The sequence below is a fragment of the Medicago sativa genome, chromosome 1 (genome assembly GCF_051527215.1).
Source record: "Medicago sativa cultivar Bolivia chromosome 1, Bolivia_mono, whole genome shotgun sequence".
NCBI classification, from domain to species: domain Eukaryota; kingdom Viridiplantae; phylum Streptophyta; class Magnoliopsida; order Fabales; family Fabaceae; genus Medicago; species Medicago sativa.
This window is the reverse complement of record NC_140749.1, coordinates 77,155,130-77,170,722: the sequence shown is the minus strand read 5'-3', so window position 1 is coordinate 77,170,722 and position 15,593 is coordinate 77,155,130. Positions and strand designations below refer to the sequence as shown.

General features: G+C 34.8%; 1 protein-coding gene across 7 annotated transcripts; it reads left to right on the top strand.

Moving 5' to 3' along the window:
- The first annotated feature begins 936 nt into the window (after positions 1-936).
- Positions 937-14,799, top strand: LOC146957625 (uncharacterized). 7 transcript variants are annotated; one of them, XM_085737713.1, is made up of 27 exons: positions 937-1,121; positions 1,223-1,394; positions 1,515-1,627; positions 4,467-4,583; positions 4,842-4,988; positions 5,189-5,865; positions 6,088-6,209; positions 6,315-6,406; positions 6,619-6,850; positions 6,984-7,050; positions 7,625-7,773; positions 7,884-7,957; positions 8,050-8,214; positions 8,322-8,393; positions 8,613-8,714; positions 8,802-8,891; positions 9,629-9,704; positions 9,794-9,890; positions 10,031-10,100; positions 10,254-10,433; positions 10,563-10,685; positions 10,777-10,860; positions 12,147-12,331; positions 12,432-12,570; positions 12,670-12,729; positions 13,897-14,001; positions 14,135-14,799. In XM_085737713.1, exons 1-27 carry the CDS (start codon positions 1,032-1,034, stop codon positions 14,246-14,248), a joined length of 3,714 nt encoding a protein of 1,237 aa, XP_085593839.1. In that variant the 5' UTR covers positions 937-1,031; the 3' UTR covers positions 14,249-14,799. The 7 variants fall into 7 exon arrangements, with proteins under 7 accessions (XP_085593839.1, XP_085593857.1, XP_085593836.1 ...); XM_085737731.1 differs by having other exon boundaries at positions 1,515-1,644; XM_085737710.1 differs by having other exon boundaries at positions 1,509-1,627.
- The last annotated feature ends 794 nt before the right edge of the window (positions 14,800-15,593 follow it).

The following is a 15,593-nucleotide window of genomic DNA, read 5'->3' as shown; positions in this document are numbered from 1 at the left end:
CTATTCAGATATTAGTAAAACCATCCTTTGGAGAGCCTATCTCTGGTAGGAATTCGATGAAGAAAAAATGCCACACAAAATTCATCACTTTTAGAGGCACCGCTTTCAGCCACAAAAAATTGTTTTTATTGTGCTGTTGCCTTTCATGATCCATTTCTGTTAAAAAATAATAAGCAAAACTAAAAGTGTAACAGTTAGAAACATGTAACTTCCAATAAATCATTGATTAATTTTCTTCCTCATTGGTATATCTTTATTTGATCTTTATAAAATTATTTGTTTAATATCAATCTAATTAGTCTACTAACTAGTATAATTAACAGAGATATTTTATTAAATAAAATTCATCGAATCATTAAAGAATCACACACAACATAAACATAACACTTTTTATGAGTTGGAATCTTCTCCATTCGTCAAATAAAATGAAAATGGAAAAAACCTTGACTCCTTTCCACGAGTTCAGATTTGCTTCATTTATCTATCCTTCATTTAATGTCAATTTATAAAAGATGTATACATATATGATACACCTTCCGATCACGTTTAGTATGAGTAAAAAATCAACATTTTAAAATCATTCATTAAATAATGTATGTAGTCTATAATAAAGATTATATACATTATTAATTGAATAAATCTAAAACGTAAGTTTCTACTTATAAGAATGACTTAATGATGTACTCATTTTTACAAGCATACTCCGCCCGTGCTTCTCTTGTATCTATCTCTTTCATAAATAAATCATCGGTTACATTACATATAAATGGAGTAGATTTGGAGTTATTTTTTATGAGATGAGATAAAGAGAGTAAGTGATAAGATGTGATTAGCTAAATATACAACTACAAATTAAAACATTAAACACATGTCATATTATTCTTTCATTTTTACTACTTCCATATAAAACCAGCGACACACAACACAAACGTGACCAGTTTCGTTTCAATAATTTTTGGTCTGCCTGGTCTCAAACACATTTCTCATCTCAAATCTCTGTAACTCTTCTTCCTCAAAACCCATCCATCATCATGGTTGAAACTAGAAGCAGTTCCTCTTCTTCCAAACGTCCTCTCTCTTCTCCTTCATCATCTCCTTCAAACTCAAAAAAACGATCCAAGGTTCTTATGTAAACCAAAACCAATAATTTCCCTTATTCCTCACAAATGGGTTTGTAAATTTTTTTATCTTAATTCTTAGATTTTTGTTTGTGTTGAAACAGGTCTCAAAGAATGTTTCATCCAAGGTTAATCCTTCACCGTTGGTCAACGAATCTGGTGAACAAGAGAAAAGACCATCTGATCTGTCAGAAATGGCTGTTGATGGTAACAATGACAAGTCTTCTTCTCTTCCAAACGAAGATGAAGCTTTGGTGTCTCCTCCTCAGTGTATAGGTATCAAAGTTATAAACTTTTTATCATTTCTTTCATGGGTTTGTTGTATTTTATATAATCTAAGCAAGCATGTGTGGTTTTTTTGCTTTGTGAGATTTATGGATTTTGTGTTAGAATCAGGTCAAATTGCTGAGAAATCAAAGGTGTTACCTCCGTTAGCTCGGTCGAAGAAACGCTGCACAAAATCTAATTCTAAGTCAGCTTGGGGGAAGCTTATTTCTCAATCTTCTGAGGTTTACTTCTAATCTTAGTTAAGTTTTTGTTTTGTTTGCAATTTGCATGGTTGTTTCTTTGTCTTATTAAAGTGGGAGTGGATGCAATACAAGTTCTGAAACTAGTGATTTTGACAATTCAGAAACCATTTTATTGACTAGTTTTGGTTTATAGATTTATATATTTTCTGAATTCGGGGTTATTAGTTTGTCTAAAATGGCTGAGATTTTCTGTATGCATCATGTTGTGCATTGTACAATGTTGGTTAATTTACGGCCTCAACTTAGTGTATAACTTGTATATTATGGACTATCCATGTTAGCAAAAGTTACACACACCAAAGATAGATTACATAACGACAAAACGCAGAATTTATGAGGTTAACATTAATTAATCGTCTGCGACTTTACGTCTATCGAAAGATGCATTTTATGAAAGTATCACTATGTCAAACAAGATTAAAGGTTTTGTGAAAACGTACAATCTTATTCCAATTAACATATCTAGTCTATTCACCCTCAAGAAACACTCTAAACTATACGATTGATCGTTTGCATTTTCTTGGGGATTCACTTCGCTTGGACATGGGATGCCTTCATTCTTCATAAAACTCCCTTGATGTAGTGGTGATGAGTGGCTCCCCTACTAAAATGAATAAGTGTAAATTATAAATTGTTCCTCACATTTTCAAGTTCTATCAAACTTGAGGTCTCTTTATTCAAATGATGCAGTGGAACCTTTTTTTTGTTCAACTCCACTCCGTGTCCCACTCCATTCCATTTCATATCACCAATTCAAACTTACCCTAGGAGTCAACGTTGAATTCCAAGAGAGTTTCACTTTAATTTTGGGAAACTCCAATAATTCTCCCTTCTAATTATTGTATTTGCAAATTTTAACTACTACACAACAATTTCTCATTCAATTAATTTTTCTAAACTTTTATGTCATCGTGTGACTTAACCTTTTCTCTTTTGCTACACAACTGCTCACACTTTTCACGACTTATCTTTTGATGTATCAAACACCTTTGCTTGTACTCCTTGCACCTTCACTTCAAACTAGAAAACTTGTATCCTTGTAAAGGCATCTTTTCCAAAGAGATGATATTAGCAATGTTATAAGTTAGAAGCCTTACTATGGAAAGCTTGAATTGCACCATTGAAGCTTCATTCTCACTTTCCCAATGCTTTCAACCTTCATTTTCTTCACACATCCTAACTACAAATGGCCCAACACACCACTAAGTTTCTAGGGGTCAAATATCACACAATTTCGTCAAATATGCATTGAGTTAACCGAATCCATCACCCGTTTTGACCTAATGATATTCTCATTTGTTGCTAAGCACACATCATCATCTTCAATGGTGCTATTAGCTACATTGGTTTGGAGTTTTCATAATTCTTTTTTCATTTCTTTTAATCTCTCTTAAGTGTACCCTCGTTTGTGAACGCCTTGGTTGATGTGGCTCTTACAATAGTAACACTTCACATTACTATTATCTTGGGATTTTTGCTGTTGTGCATTACCATCAAGAAATGGCAATGCTTTGTACTATATCATACATATAAATTAATTACCACTTCAGATTATAGGATGTGTCATCATCTATTTGTAGACGATTTAGTGATACTTGCTTTTTTGGGGGATTGGGGGGGTTAATGTTGTAGCTTTTGGAAATTTCAATTTTTTTATTGTGCATTACCAACAAGAGAAGATAATGCTTTGTACTATATCATACATAGAAGTCCCATTAGATCTTGAATCTTGATTAATCTGAGTTAGCCAGATGGACCTGTTTAAGAGGGAAATACAATATTTTATTTAAGGGGAATATGCTGTTAATCTCGGATAGCGACGCAGAGCATCAACCCCAAATCTGGGACAACAGTATAGCATGCTGCAGGATGACCACTATTCTAACGTTTTCTTATCTTTATTAAATAATCAATTGTATGGAAGTTCTATTTATTTTCATCTTCATAGTTAACAAATAAGGAAAAAGTGGTCATCTAGGCAAAGACCCAAAGAGGGAAACAATTCTTCATTCAAGAGACTTAGGCCCATCATTGGATTTTCCAAAAAGCCCAATGTGCCAAACCCTAAAAAAGCGCATTATAAATAAAGCCCAATTCATACTACCGCAACCTACTTGCCGCTGTTTTACATCTCCATATCTAAAGAACACATAAGCCTACTTACCGGAAACACCAAAGACAACTTCATCACCTCCACTTAAAATAAGGCGGGATTTCTTCCCTTACGTCTTTCCGTTAACTTTCACAGCATCTTTACTCCCCTATGATTCCCAGTAATGCAACCAATGAACCTCCATGTTGCGCAGAATTACACATGACAATGGTGGTGGAGGATGGATGAGCAGTTTCCTCAGCAGAAAAAACTCCATCCGGTTCGTTATTACCGATGTTGTGCTTCATGTCAATGTTTGCCTTATCATCCCCATTGCCGCCAGGCAGTGATGAAACACTCTGCTGCATGTTCTTGCCAGTGTTAGCAGAAGGTGGAATGATAGATAAATCTTCATTAAGTTTAGAAAAAGAGGAAATATTGAATCTCCAGCAATAGCCGACAGGTCTCCAGATCTGGCATCATTCTTCGATTTTTTTTTTTTTTTCCTTCAAAGTAAAGTATAGCATTGATGTTAGTCATGACTCATGAGAGTAAAATTTGCATTTAATTCAAAGAATCATCAATTTATTGTGAGTGTGAAATTGGGAGTTTTTATCTAATTTATGGTTCTGTCTTTTCATTTAATCTTCCCTTTTTTCTTTTTTTTTTTCAGATTACACTCTTATAGGTTTGGAATTAATCTTTTTATTGTTCATGCTTTTCCAGAATCCTCACCTGCCCATGTGCGATCCTATCTACACTGTTGGCCAATGTCGTCAATGTAATTTATGGCTGAAGGATCCCTCTGTTAGTAATGTTTTGTGCAAATTGAGCCATATAGAGGTAGAGTTTCCTCCTTTATCTTTTTAAACTTAAAAAAACCTACTGAAGAGATAAGATCTTTACAACTTTGTTATGACAAATAAGTAATTCCTCAAACAAATTCAGATCTATTATAGATGTTGCCAAAGATATCACTGAAATGAATTTTATTTCTTTTATGGTAGATGCTCCTAAAATTGTTCCATCATAAGAAAATTACTGTTAACCTTTTCTAAGTTTAATAGATTAGTAACCACAGTTGTTTGTAATTCTGCACAGCATGGAGGTTCATCTGTTGCATTGCTGGAAATCATAGGGAGTTGTGGTGCTGTGAAAGTTAATGGAAAGATGTGTGGGAAGAAATCCCGTCATATTTTAAGTGGAGGTGATGAAGTTGTCTTTGGTGTTTCCGGGAAGCAGGCTTATGTATCCTTTAGATATGATTCCCTAGCAAGAATTTATCTTTTTGTTTCTTCTTGATTTTTTTCTTTTGCATGTTTCTGCGTTCACCTTTGCAAAAATACATGTTAGTCACATTTTCTATGTATTTATATTACAAATCCTGTGTTTTTTCATTCTTAAATTTCTTCCATTGATATCTAATGGGTTCCTTAGCATGGATTTAGATCTTTCAGCAGCTCAATAATAATATCACTACAGCCAATATACCTTCTCCTGTGACCATTTTAGAAGCCCAGGGTGCTTCAATAACTGGAACGCAACTTGATGCAAGATCTGGAGACCTGTCGTCTGTTGCTGGAGCTTCATTATTGGCCTCTTTTTCTGAACTTAATGAAGATTTAACCATGATTTCACCTGCTTCTAACACTAGCAAGAACATGCAGCAGAAGACTGATGTTTCATCACTACCTGCCAGCAATGGGGATGATAAGGCAAACATTGACATGAAGCACAACACCATTAATGACGAACCAGATAGAGTTTTTTCTGCTGAGGAAACTGGTCTTCCGTCCTCTACCACCGTTAATGAAGATCCAAATGTTGTTGCTGTAGAAGTCAATGCTGGTGTGGATGCAGATGTTGGGAAGATGACTGCTGCTTCCTGCAAATTGAGACCATTATTGCACAAGCTTTCTGGATCATGTCCTGAATTTGATTTGAGTGGCAACATTGCCAAGATATTGGAAGAACGTAAGGAATTAAAGGAACTCCTTAAAGATGTTGATACCCCAACACTATTGACATCGCCCAAGCAACAAGCCTTAAAGGATAGCTTACAGATGAGAATTCTCAATGCTGAGAATATTGATGTTTCCTTTGAAAGTTTCCCATATTATCTAAGGTGCAAATACTTGCTTCTTGTTAATAATACTTTTTTCTGATTTGATATCCTGTTGTATGCTACCTTAATTATACATATCTATTGTGTGGTCACAGTTAGATGTAAAGCTACAAACCTTGATATTCTTTGTTGCTAATGCTATGATGCTTGGTAGGATGACATGTAGTTAGATAGATAAAAGATAATTTATTCTACTGGTTATGATGATTTGCTTTATTACAGTGATACAACAAAGAATGTTTTGATTACTTCTGCATACATTCATTTGAAGTGCAATGGCTCTGGAAAATATGTTTCAGAACTTCCGTCGCTGTCCCCACGGATATTGTTATCTGGTCCTGCAGGTAGCCCCGTCATTCTTGTTTGTATGATTCACTAAATTCTTTTTTTTTCTTTTTTCTTTTTTCCATAAGTTAGGAGTGCTGTCATTGTATATGATTCTTTTGTAGGCTCTGAAATATATCAGGAGACTCTGTCAAAGGCACTTGCAAAGCATTTTGGAGCGTGGCTACTAATTGTGGATTCTCTTTCACCTCCTGGTGTATGTTTTCTAAGATTTCCTTCTGTTGTTATGTTTATGGAGTTTTTGTAGGGTTATTATCCCATACTAGCCTAATTTTATATAATTCGTTTCATTCATTGACCATGGTCTTTATTGGCTTTCTCATCTGTTTGATTCTGTTGGGATTGTTTCATATCAAAATCAGCAACATTCTAGACAAAATTGAATTGATTGTGCAATTGAATTTTCAGCGAACACCATTGAAGGAAGTTGATTCTACTAAAGAAATTCCAATTCCAAGGACTGAAAGAACATCTATGTTTACCAAGAGAAGTACTCCGGCTGCTACAATACATATACAACATAAGAAACCAGCTTCTAGTGTTGATGCCCAAATTATAGGTGGATCCACATCTAGTTCACAGGCTGTACTGAAGCAAGAAATTTCTACGGCATCATCAAAAGGCAGTGCTTTTAAAACAGGTATGCTGTTTTGTTCTTAAAACATAAGCACCTAGTTTGAAATTTAGTTTCTATTATCTTATTTTTTATATATGTTAGATGACATTCTGCTGACCTGACGCCTTCAATAATATGATTCTTACATCATTTGCAGGTGATCGGGTAAAATATGTTGGCGACTTCCCTTCTGCTGCCTCATCACCACAAGTTTTTCCTTCAAGGTAAGTTTGTATGAAGAAATTATACTTCGTAGCATTTTTACGGTTAATGAGTAGAAGTGCTCTACCTGATTGTAGAGAGAGATGATAATATTTTTGTAGTTTAATAGCATTGTAATGCATTGGAAAAATTTCATAAATAGTAGTTCCCTCGTCTGCAGATGTTACAGCTTTTGAAAATTTCCACTTTGGAGTCATTGCACTTTGTTTAGCTCAGAATCCTAGGATGTTGTCATTAACTCATTATGTGGATTTTTTCCAACTAATTTACTTGAACCTGCAAATGCATATAAATAAAAATTCTTGCTTTGGCTTCTCTTTCGACTCTCGTGAATTCCTCATGGATGTTTCAAGACGGTTCAATTTAGTTATGCAGGCTTTGGTGTTTATTTATTTATGTTTTTCACTTTCACATTTTTTTATTTTCTATTTTGGTGGATATTATATTTGACTGCTGGTTGTTTTTTTTTTTGTCTATTTTCTCTTATTAAAATATTCCTTTTTACCTTTAGATTAGTTTATTTTTTGTTCGTGTTGGAAATTAGTGTTTCTTTTTTCTGTCTGTTATATTGAGCAGGGGACCAAGTTATGGCTGCCGGGGCAAAGTTCTCCTTGCCTTTGAAAATAACGGGTCTTCAAAAATTGGAGTTAGATTTGAGAAATCAATTCCAGATGGAAATGATCTTGGAGGGCTCTGCGAAGATGACCGTGGGTTCTTTTGTTCTGGTAATTCACAGTATTTGATTGATTTGCCGTTCCATTTGCCACTTATTTGTATATTGTATGCTATAATTTTGCCATGCATTAAAAGTTGTTACTAAATGATTTGTCTGCAGTCAATCATTTGGTACTGGTAGATGGTTGTGGAGGGGATGACTCTGGAAAAGTTGCTATTAATGAAATCTTTGAGGTAGCCCCAGTGTTATACTTGTCCAAAAGTTGTTTCAATTCATTCCTGAAGTAGTATACATAACACCCCTTTTTTTGCTATTGTGAACATAGATTGCCTCTAGTCTGAGTAAAAGTGGAGCCCTAGTGTTGTTGATTAAAGATATAGAGAAGGGTGTGGCTGGGAACTCAGAAGTTTTAAAAAGTAAATTTGCAAGCTTGCCACAGAATGTTGTAGTAATTGGTTCACATATCCACCCGGACAATCGTAAAGAGAAGGTACTGTTTTATTATTTATATGTTAGGAAGCATCTGAGAGTGATGATATCATGATTAGAGGTAAGTTTTTGCTGCTGCATCTGATGACTGCATATTTATACTTCCAGACCCAACCTGGCAGCCTTCTGTTTACAAAATTTGGAGGCAATCAGACAGCACTACTTGATCTTGCTTTTCCGGTATAATAATCATAGATATTGGTCCTACTACTTTGATTGGTGTAGTTCTAGGCATTTTACCCTCCTTTTTTATGGCTTTGAGATGGATGGCTTTTTGAATATTGGTTAATATCAACATACAATGTTGTAGACGGTTTTTTTTTTTTTTTTTTTTTTTTTTTTTTTTATGGTTCTTTCATGAATTAATCATCGACCTATACTACAATTTGGTTTGTTTAGGATAACTTTACGAGGCTACATGATAGGAGCAAAGAAACCCCCAAAGTAATGAAGCAACTCAACAGGCTTTTCCCAAACAAAGTTACAATACAGATGCCTCAGGTATCTTAGATTAATTTTACTGCACAATTTATGATCTTGCTGTGTACGTACAGTTCATATATCTGTTTTACTTGTTACCTTGTACAGGATGAGGCTTTACTTTCTGATTGGAAACAGCACCTAGAACGTGACGTAGAAACTATGAAAGCTCAGTCCAACGTTGTCAGCATTCGCTTGGTGAGTCTTACTGTACCTCCTGATAATATTTTTTTTTTTCTTGTACTCTTTTATCATTCTACGCTTTCTCTAGTTGCTATTGTGTTGTTCTTGGACGAGAATGAGATTAGCTATTGGGAGATTATTTATCGGGTGCCTTTGGAATGTGTCGTGTCACATTCATTTGCTTTGTGAAATTTCCTCTTTTAGGTTTAACAATTCTGAATGTCATTTTAAACATGATATCAATGGATAAGTTTCCATTTTTTTTTTTTTTTTATGGCTACTTATCCTGGTCTTCCATATTCGTTTATGTTTAGTTTGCATTTTTCCTTATAGGGCTAAGGGGAATTTAGGCAAAAAAAATTGATTAATGTCTTATCATTTAAGAGTTTTTGTACAAGTTGTTTCCAAGTCGAAGAGGAAATGAGGGTAAATTATCCATAAGCTATTTCTATATGCTATACCGAGGCGAGGAGTTTACAAATATAAATCAGAACAACTTATAGAGATTTCTTAACCTGTCACTAGAAGTCCTTCCAAACACTTACACAAGTACTAAATAAGTTCTTCCCAACACCCTTGAGTCCTACAATTACTTTCAGTAAAATGATCCACTTGATGATGGATTTTCAAATAATACGAAGACCTCGAATAAAACATACCTATAACTTAGCTTTTGCTTTACTCAAAATTGAAAATTATTTCATTGCCTTGCCAATTGTCAAGCTTCTAATGAGGTTCTTTTAATGATTCAGGTGCTCAACAAGTTTGGACTGGATTGCCCTGAACTTGAGACTCTTTCCATCAAAGATCAAACTCTAACAACTGAAAGTCAGTTTTTACTATTTAATTGTTTGGAGTTACATTTCCTTCTGAACATGCAATATTACTGATAATATGTTGTCAACTCCTTTTACTAGATGTGGAGAAGATTATTGGCTGGGCGATAAGTTACCATTTTATGCATTCATCTGAGGCTTCTCCTGAAGAATCAAAGCCTGTGATATCTGCAGAGAGGTTGTTCCCTCATCTTTGGTCGTTTTCATAATGTCAACCCTAATAATTTGAGCGAAAACAATAAAATGAAGTTTTCTAAGTTTATTTATTTATTTTTTTCCGTCAAAAAATTAAGACCATTTTACTTTACAATTGTGCAGCATTCAGTATGGGTTTAACATTCTACAGGGTATTCAAAATGAGAACAAGAGCGTAAAAAAATCATTAAAGGTAATTTAAATCAGACAACCACAATTTTATACCTTTTTCCTCCCTATTTTGCGGAGTACATATTTTGTAGTACTGGTTTACATCTGGCTCCTTTCCACTTTCACGGTTTGAATAATGGGATTAATATCCATATCTATTGAATTGTTTATCCAGGACGTAGTTACTGAAAATGAATTTGAGAAGAAACTGCTTGGTGATGTTATTCCACCAACTGATATTGGGGTCTCATTCAATGATATTGGAGCTTTAGAAAATGTTAAGGACACCTTAAAGGAATTGGTCATGCTTCCTCTTCAAAGGCCTGAATTATTTTGCAAAGGACAACTAACTAAGGTGGAAAGATTTTCATTCTAGTTACTAATAATGATTAATTTATATACTTCATACTTCAAATGATTTGTGGAGCATATATTAAGTCGATCACACCATGTTTGAACCTCATTGCAATTACTTTTATTATAGCCTTGCAAGGGAATATTGCTTTTTGGCCCCCCTGGCACGGGAAAAACAATGCTTGCAAAGGCGGTAGCAACTGAAGCTGGAGCAAATTTCATTAACATCTCCATGTCTAGCATTACTTCGAAGGTATTAATGTTGTAACTTGAAACACTTTTACTGTACCATTGGTGTTCCCTTATACTTCAATGACAAAAAGCTATCATTTTGTTTGTTGCAGTGGTTTGGTGAAGGAGAAAAGTATGTCAAAGCAGTTTTTTCTCTGGCCAGCAAAATTGCTCCAAGCGTTATTTTTGTTGATGAGGTTGGTTTAACTTGTCATTCATATATGTGATGTTTCCCATCCTTTTTCTTAAACATTTGAGGAGTGCTAGGAACACTCTATTTAACACTCTCTCTTAACACTCACTCTTTTGTTGGGTGAAATCAAAGTGTGTGTGACCCACATTGATTTAACCCAATAAGAGAGTGAGTGCTAGAAAGAGTGTTCCTAGCACTAAGCTAAACATTTTTGTTTGCTTACTTTTTGACCATTCTTCCTAAATGAATGTTCATCTTGTTAGTTTTATCTTTTTTAATCATTTTTACCATTTAGAGGGTAGTGTATGCTTATATAACTAGTGGTTATTCACATGGCATACTTATGTCCCATATGTGGCATGGAAACATACAACAGCTGAGGAGGCTTAGTCTGTACATGATTTTCACAATTTCTCTTTATTTGATCACCTTGTTTGTGCCTCTAAAAAGGGTAGATTACCATACACTATCTTACTACAAAATTCTACTGCGAGTTCCTGATCAAGAACGCACAGCCAGGAATCTTAGTGGTGTTAGTTGACAAGTGTAACTTTTCGAAGTTCATAATTGTTAAAAAACATTTTACCAAAATCTAATCAAATTCAACTGTTCTTCGCATGATTTACAATACCTCAAATGCCCTGGAATCATGTCTGATTTCTTTGACCTTCCAAAAGTATTGACTGTTGTAAATTTGCAATGGGCTGTTAGGCTGAATCCACAAAAGAGTTTCCACTTCTCTCATCTACCTTACATAAAAGATCCGTTCTGGTTTAAGAGAATCCAAATCCAAATAGATTGTATTTTGGTCCAAAGGGTCAATGGTTTTCAAGCGATTGCTGGATTGGTTTCACATGATATTTATACTCACCAGTTCATGGGGGGAAAAGTACATAAGATTTAGTGATTTACATTGCGATGGGGACAATTGTAGTAGGCTTCATAGTTCTAAGTCGTCATTGGGGGTCAAAAGAAAGACTAAGCTGCTTGGGAGTTGTGAAGCTGCAGGATAGTGGTGGCTGTACGTCCTATAGTGTTTGTGAAGGCACTGATACAGTGGGTTGAAGAACCAGGGGTTGTGAATTGTAGTGAACTCCAAACTAATTCGAACCAAAAGTTCTAAAGTTTAGCGTATTCCTTTACTGAACACCTCAGTCATATAGTTTTTGTGATCATTTACTACTAAGACAATTCTTTAAATCTGCCTCAGATTTCCAATTTCTTATGGTTGCTGATGCTTTATTATTAGTTTCAGCTAATTGTTTTTTATTTTTGTGGTATTTGTGGCAGGTTGATAGTATGTTGGGGAGACGTGAAAATCCTGGTGAGCACGAGGCTATGCGTAAAATGAAGAATGAGTTTATGGTTAATTGGGATGGTCTGCGCACAAAAGATAGAGAGCGTGTACTTGTTCTTGCTGCCACGAACAGGCCTTTTGATCTTGATGAGGCTGTTATTAGGAGGCTTCCGCGAAGGTAAACATGTTATGTTTGATTTTGATTTCATGTATTTTATATTTTGTAGATGAGATTTATTCTAACTGGTCTTCCCTATTTTTTTTTTTTTTTTTTGTAGATTGATGGTTAATTTGCCAGATGCAACAAACAGAGAAAAAATTATGAGAGTCATTTTAGCAAAAGAAGAATTGGCGCCTGATGTTAATTTAGAAGCATTAGCAAATATGACTGATGGATACTCCGGAAGTGACCTAAAGGTTGTGTTTCAATACATCTTAATCATCCATTCTTGCTTGCTTGAGAATGTTGCACATAACTCTAGGTAAAATATTCTCATTGTTATATTTTGATTGCAGAATCTGTGTGTCACTGCAGCGCACTGTCCAATAAGGGAGATCTTGGAGAAGGAAAAGAAGGTTAGTTCATATATAATTTCCTTGGTTGAAGTCTCCATGATTTCTCATCATTGTTTTGTCTTGGCTGCTCTCAAGGATTGCATTAAGTTTCATTTCACGTTGTAATTTTCGCCTCTTTAAATCTGTAGAAATAATATGCGCTTGCAGTTGAAAATCTGTCAATTGAGTGCTGATTGAATCATTATGTAGATGCGATGGAAGTTTTAATGTTACGTCTCTAAATTACAAATAACCTAATTCTTTTGAGTAATTTTTCCTGCCTAGAGAATTTATTTTGGGGGGGAGGGGGTACTAAAGAGTCTTTAGTATCCCCTCTATGGCTCAGGGTAGCCCCCTTCTAGTGTGGTGCCCAAGGGACCCCTCCAGGCAGCTCAAGGAGGGATTGAGGGACATGAATGGTAAAGGATGTTCCATCAGGGGGTGTTGAACCCTTTATCGAGAGCTTCTTTGCGAATTTCCCGACCGAGTAATCTAGGCTTGTGGGATACCTTGGAGTTTTTAAAGTAGTCACAACTCCTAGAACCATTTAAAGTGGTATTTATCTTAGCGCAAATTTGTTCTATCTCTGTTTATGAAGTTTATTTTGTTGGCTATTTATTTGCTTGGCCAGTTCTGCATTCTACTTTTGTTTGAGTAAATGAAGATCTTTTTGGTTCCCTTATCTTAAAAAGTAAGATATCACCAAGTCTCTCTTGCTTTTCTAATTTTCTTTTCACCTGAGTTCTAATAAGAGGAGAAATGAGAAGCGGTCTAATCATCATAGTTTTCTGAAATGCGAAAAGTATATATAATATAGAGAAGTGATTGAGAAAATTTCAATCTTGCATTACAATTATCACAATAAAAGTTATGAACTAAGTTTTACAGTCCCTGAGCTCATTTGGAGGTCAACTTCTGATGCCACTTTATTGTAGAATGTGTTCTGTTGATGATTCTTTGCTGCATATGTGCTCTATCACTGATTTTCAGTGGGACTGGTTAAAATTCTAATGCATGAATTATTTAATTTTACTGTTGAAGGTGTAATGTACAAGTCCTCCCTTTTAATATAGCAAATGTTTACTCAATTACCATTGATAGATGAATCTGTGCACTTTGATATGCTTGCCTAACGGTTTAGGACCCAGTGATCTCTTCCTCACAACATTTACATGCAATGTCTTTCAGGAGAGAACCTCTGCATTGGCTGAGAACAAGCCTTTACCTGGACTCTGTAGCAGTGCCGACATTCGTCCCTTAAAGATGGAAGATTTTAAATATGCACACGAGCAGGTATGTTCGTTTTTCTTTCTTTAAGACTTCTATTTACTGTCTTCCTTTTGGAGTAAATTGTGAGTCATGGCAAAACATTATGTTTGTTTCTTTGCGACGTGATGGTTGTGTAATGTTTCATGTATGTAAACAGGTGTGTGCAAGTGTGTCATCGGATTCAACAAATATGACCGAACTACTCCAATGGAATGACCTCTATGGAGAAGGTGGATCAAGAAAAAAGACATCTTTGAGCTATTTCATGTAAACCTATCATTGTAGAATTTATTGCTTAGGCTATCATTCTATCGCCTAAACTGCGTCACAAGGAATGTGAAATTCCATCATCGGCCCTTCCTTTATTGTATATTACCATAGGTTTTCCCTTTTTCTTTCCCCCTACCATCATCTTTCTATCTTCTGCCTCCGAAAAAAATTCTTAGCAAATATGAGATATAGGTTATTTTTAGTGACCCTGCTGATCCAACTCTTCCCTTCTCCCCGTCATTGAGGGGTGCCTGCCCTATGCTGGGATTTTCTCCTTGTAAATAATAAATCAGTATATGCCTAGTTTTTTATATAGAAAATAAGATAGTTCTTTTTTTTTTTTTTTTTTTTTTATGATGGAAAATGAAATATTTATTATTTTGCTAATTTCATAAATTTATTTTATGGTATTGTATGTGATTTGCATTGTAATGTATCCCCTCACCTGCATGTATTTTCCGTATGGAAAATCAGACACCATAACTGTGGTTGATGACTTGATGTAGTGCTTACTGCAAATCCATTATAGAAAGTGAATAATCTTACTAGTCATTGTTCAGTTTAATTTAATATTCTGGCCACAGTAACATTTTTTGTCGAGTGTTTATGTATATGCAATTGTGAAGTTTATGATCTTTCTAAAATTGAAACTAGATTTTTAAATTCACCCTGGCTGGCTGAGGATATGGATAATATTGTGCATGAAACATGGTCCTGCTTTGCCTGGATAGTGAATCATGATGCATACGTGACTACTGAACTGAAAATGAAAGTGGAGTAATAATTGCAGTTAGTTATAAATGTATTTCGTAATATTCATGGATTATTTCTTGCAGTGTGACAGAATTGTAGATTAGCTTTTGTTTCAGTCATGATGTTGGATTAAGTCGAGTCGGTCAAATCAGAATTTAGTGTACTAGTATAAAAACCTGTTGAATCAGTAGTGAAGTTTTTTTACTCCTATCATCTGTATTGTATAAACTACCTACTAATCACTTATTAGAGACCTAAACACTACGCAAACTACTATATGCTAGAGATTTTGCTTTGCCAAATAGAGTCATAAGCTCAAACGTAAGTGGGGTACCAAAAAAATCTAATACCAAGTGTAGGTATGTGAGTATGTCGGTATCTAACATATCAAGTGTATTCTATTGCTAATGTTAGTAGTTTGACCTTGAGTAATGGTTATAAGTCAAGTCAAACTAATCTTATAACCCTATAATAACTACAATTAAAATACAGTTCAAACAAATAGATATGATATCTACAAATTAGTTCATATGTCTCATAATAATCAACATATTTAGCCATTAGTTTAAGAAAAATGTATAAAAAGCAAGAGA

What these genes read in the sequence shown, in the direction of transcription:
- LOC146957625 (XM_085737710.1), top strand. Translation starts at nt 1,032, where the DNA reads ATGGTTGAAACTAGAAGCAGTTCCTCTTCTTCCAAACGTCCTCTCTCT. An exon ending in GTCTCCTCCTCAGTGTATAG is followed by an intron (nt 1,395 to 1,508) that starts GTATCAAAGTTA and finishes ATTTTGTGTTAG; the next exon opens with AATCAGGTCAAATTGCTGAG. An exon ending in TTAAATATGCACACGAGCAG is followed by an intron (nt 14,002 to 14,134) that starts GTATGTTCGTTT and finishes GTATGTAAACAG; the next exon opens with GTGTGTGCAAGTGTGTCATC.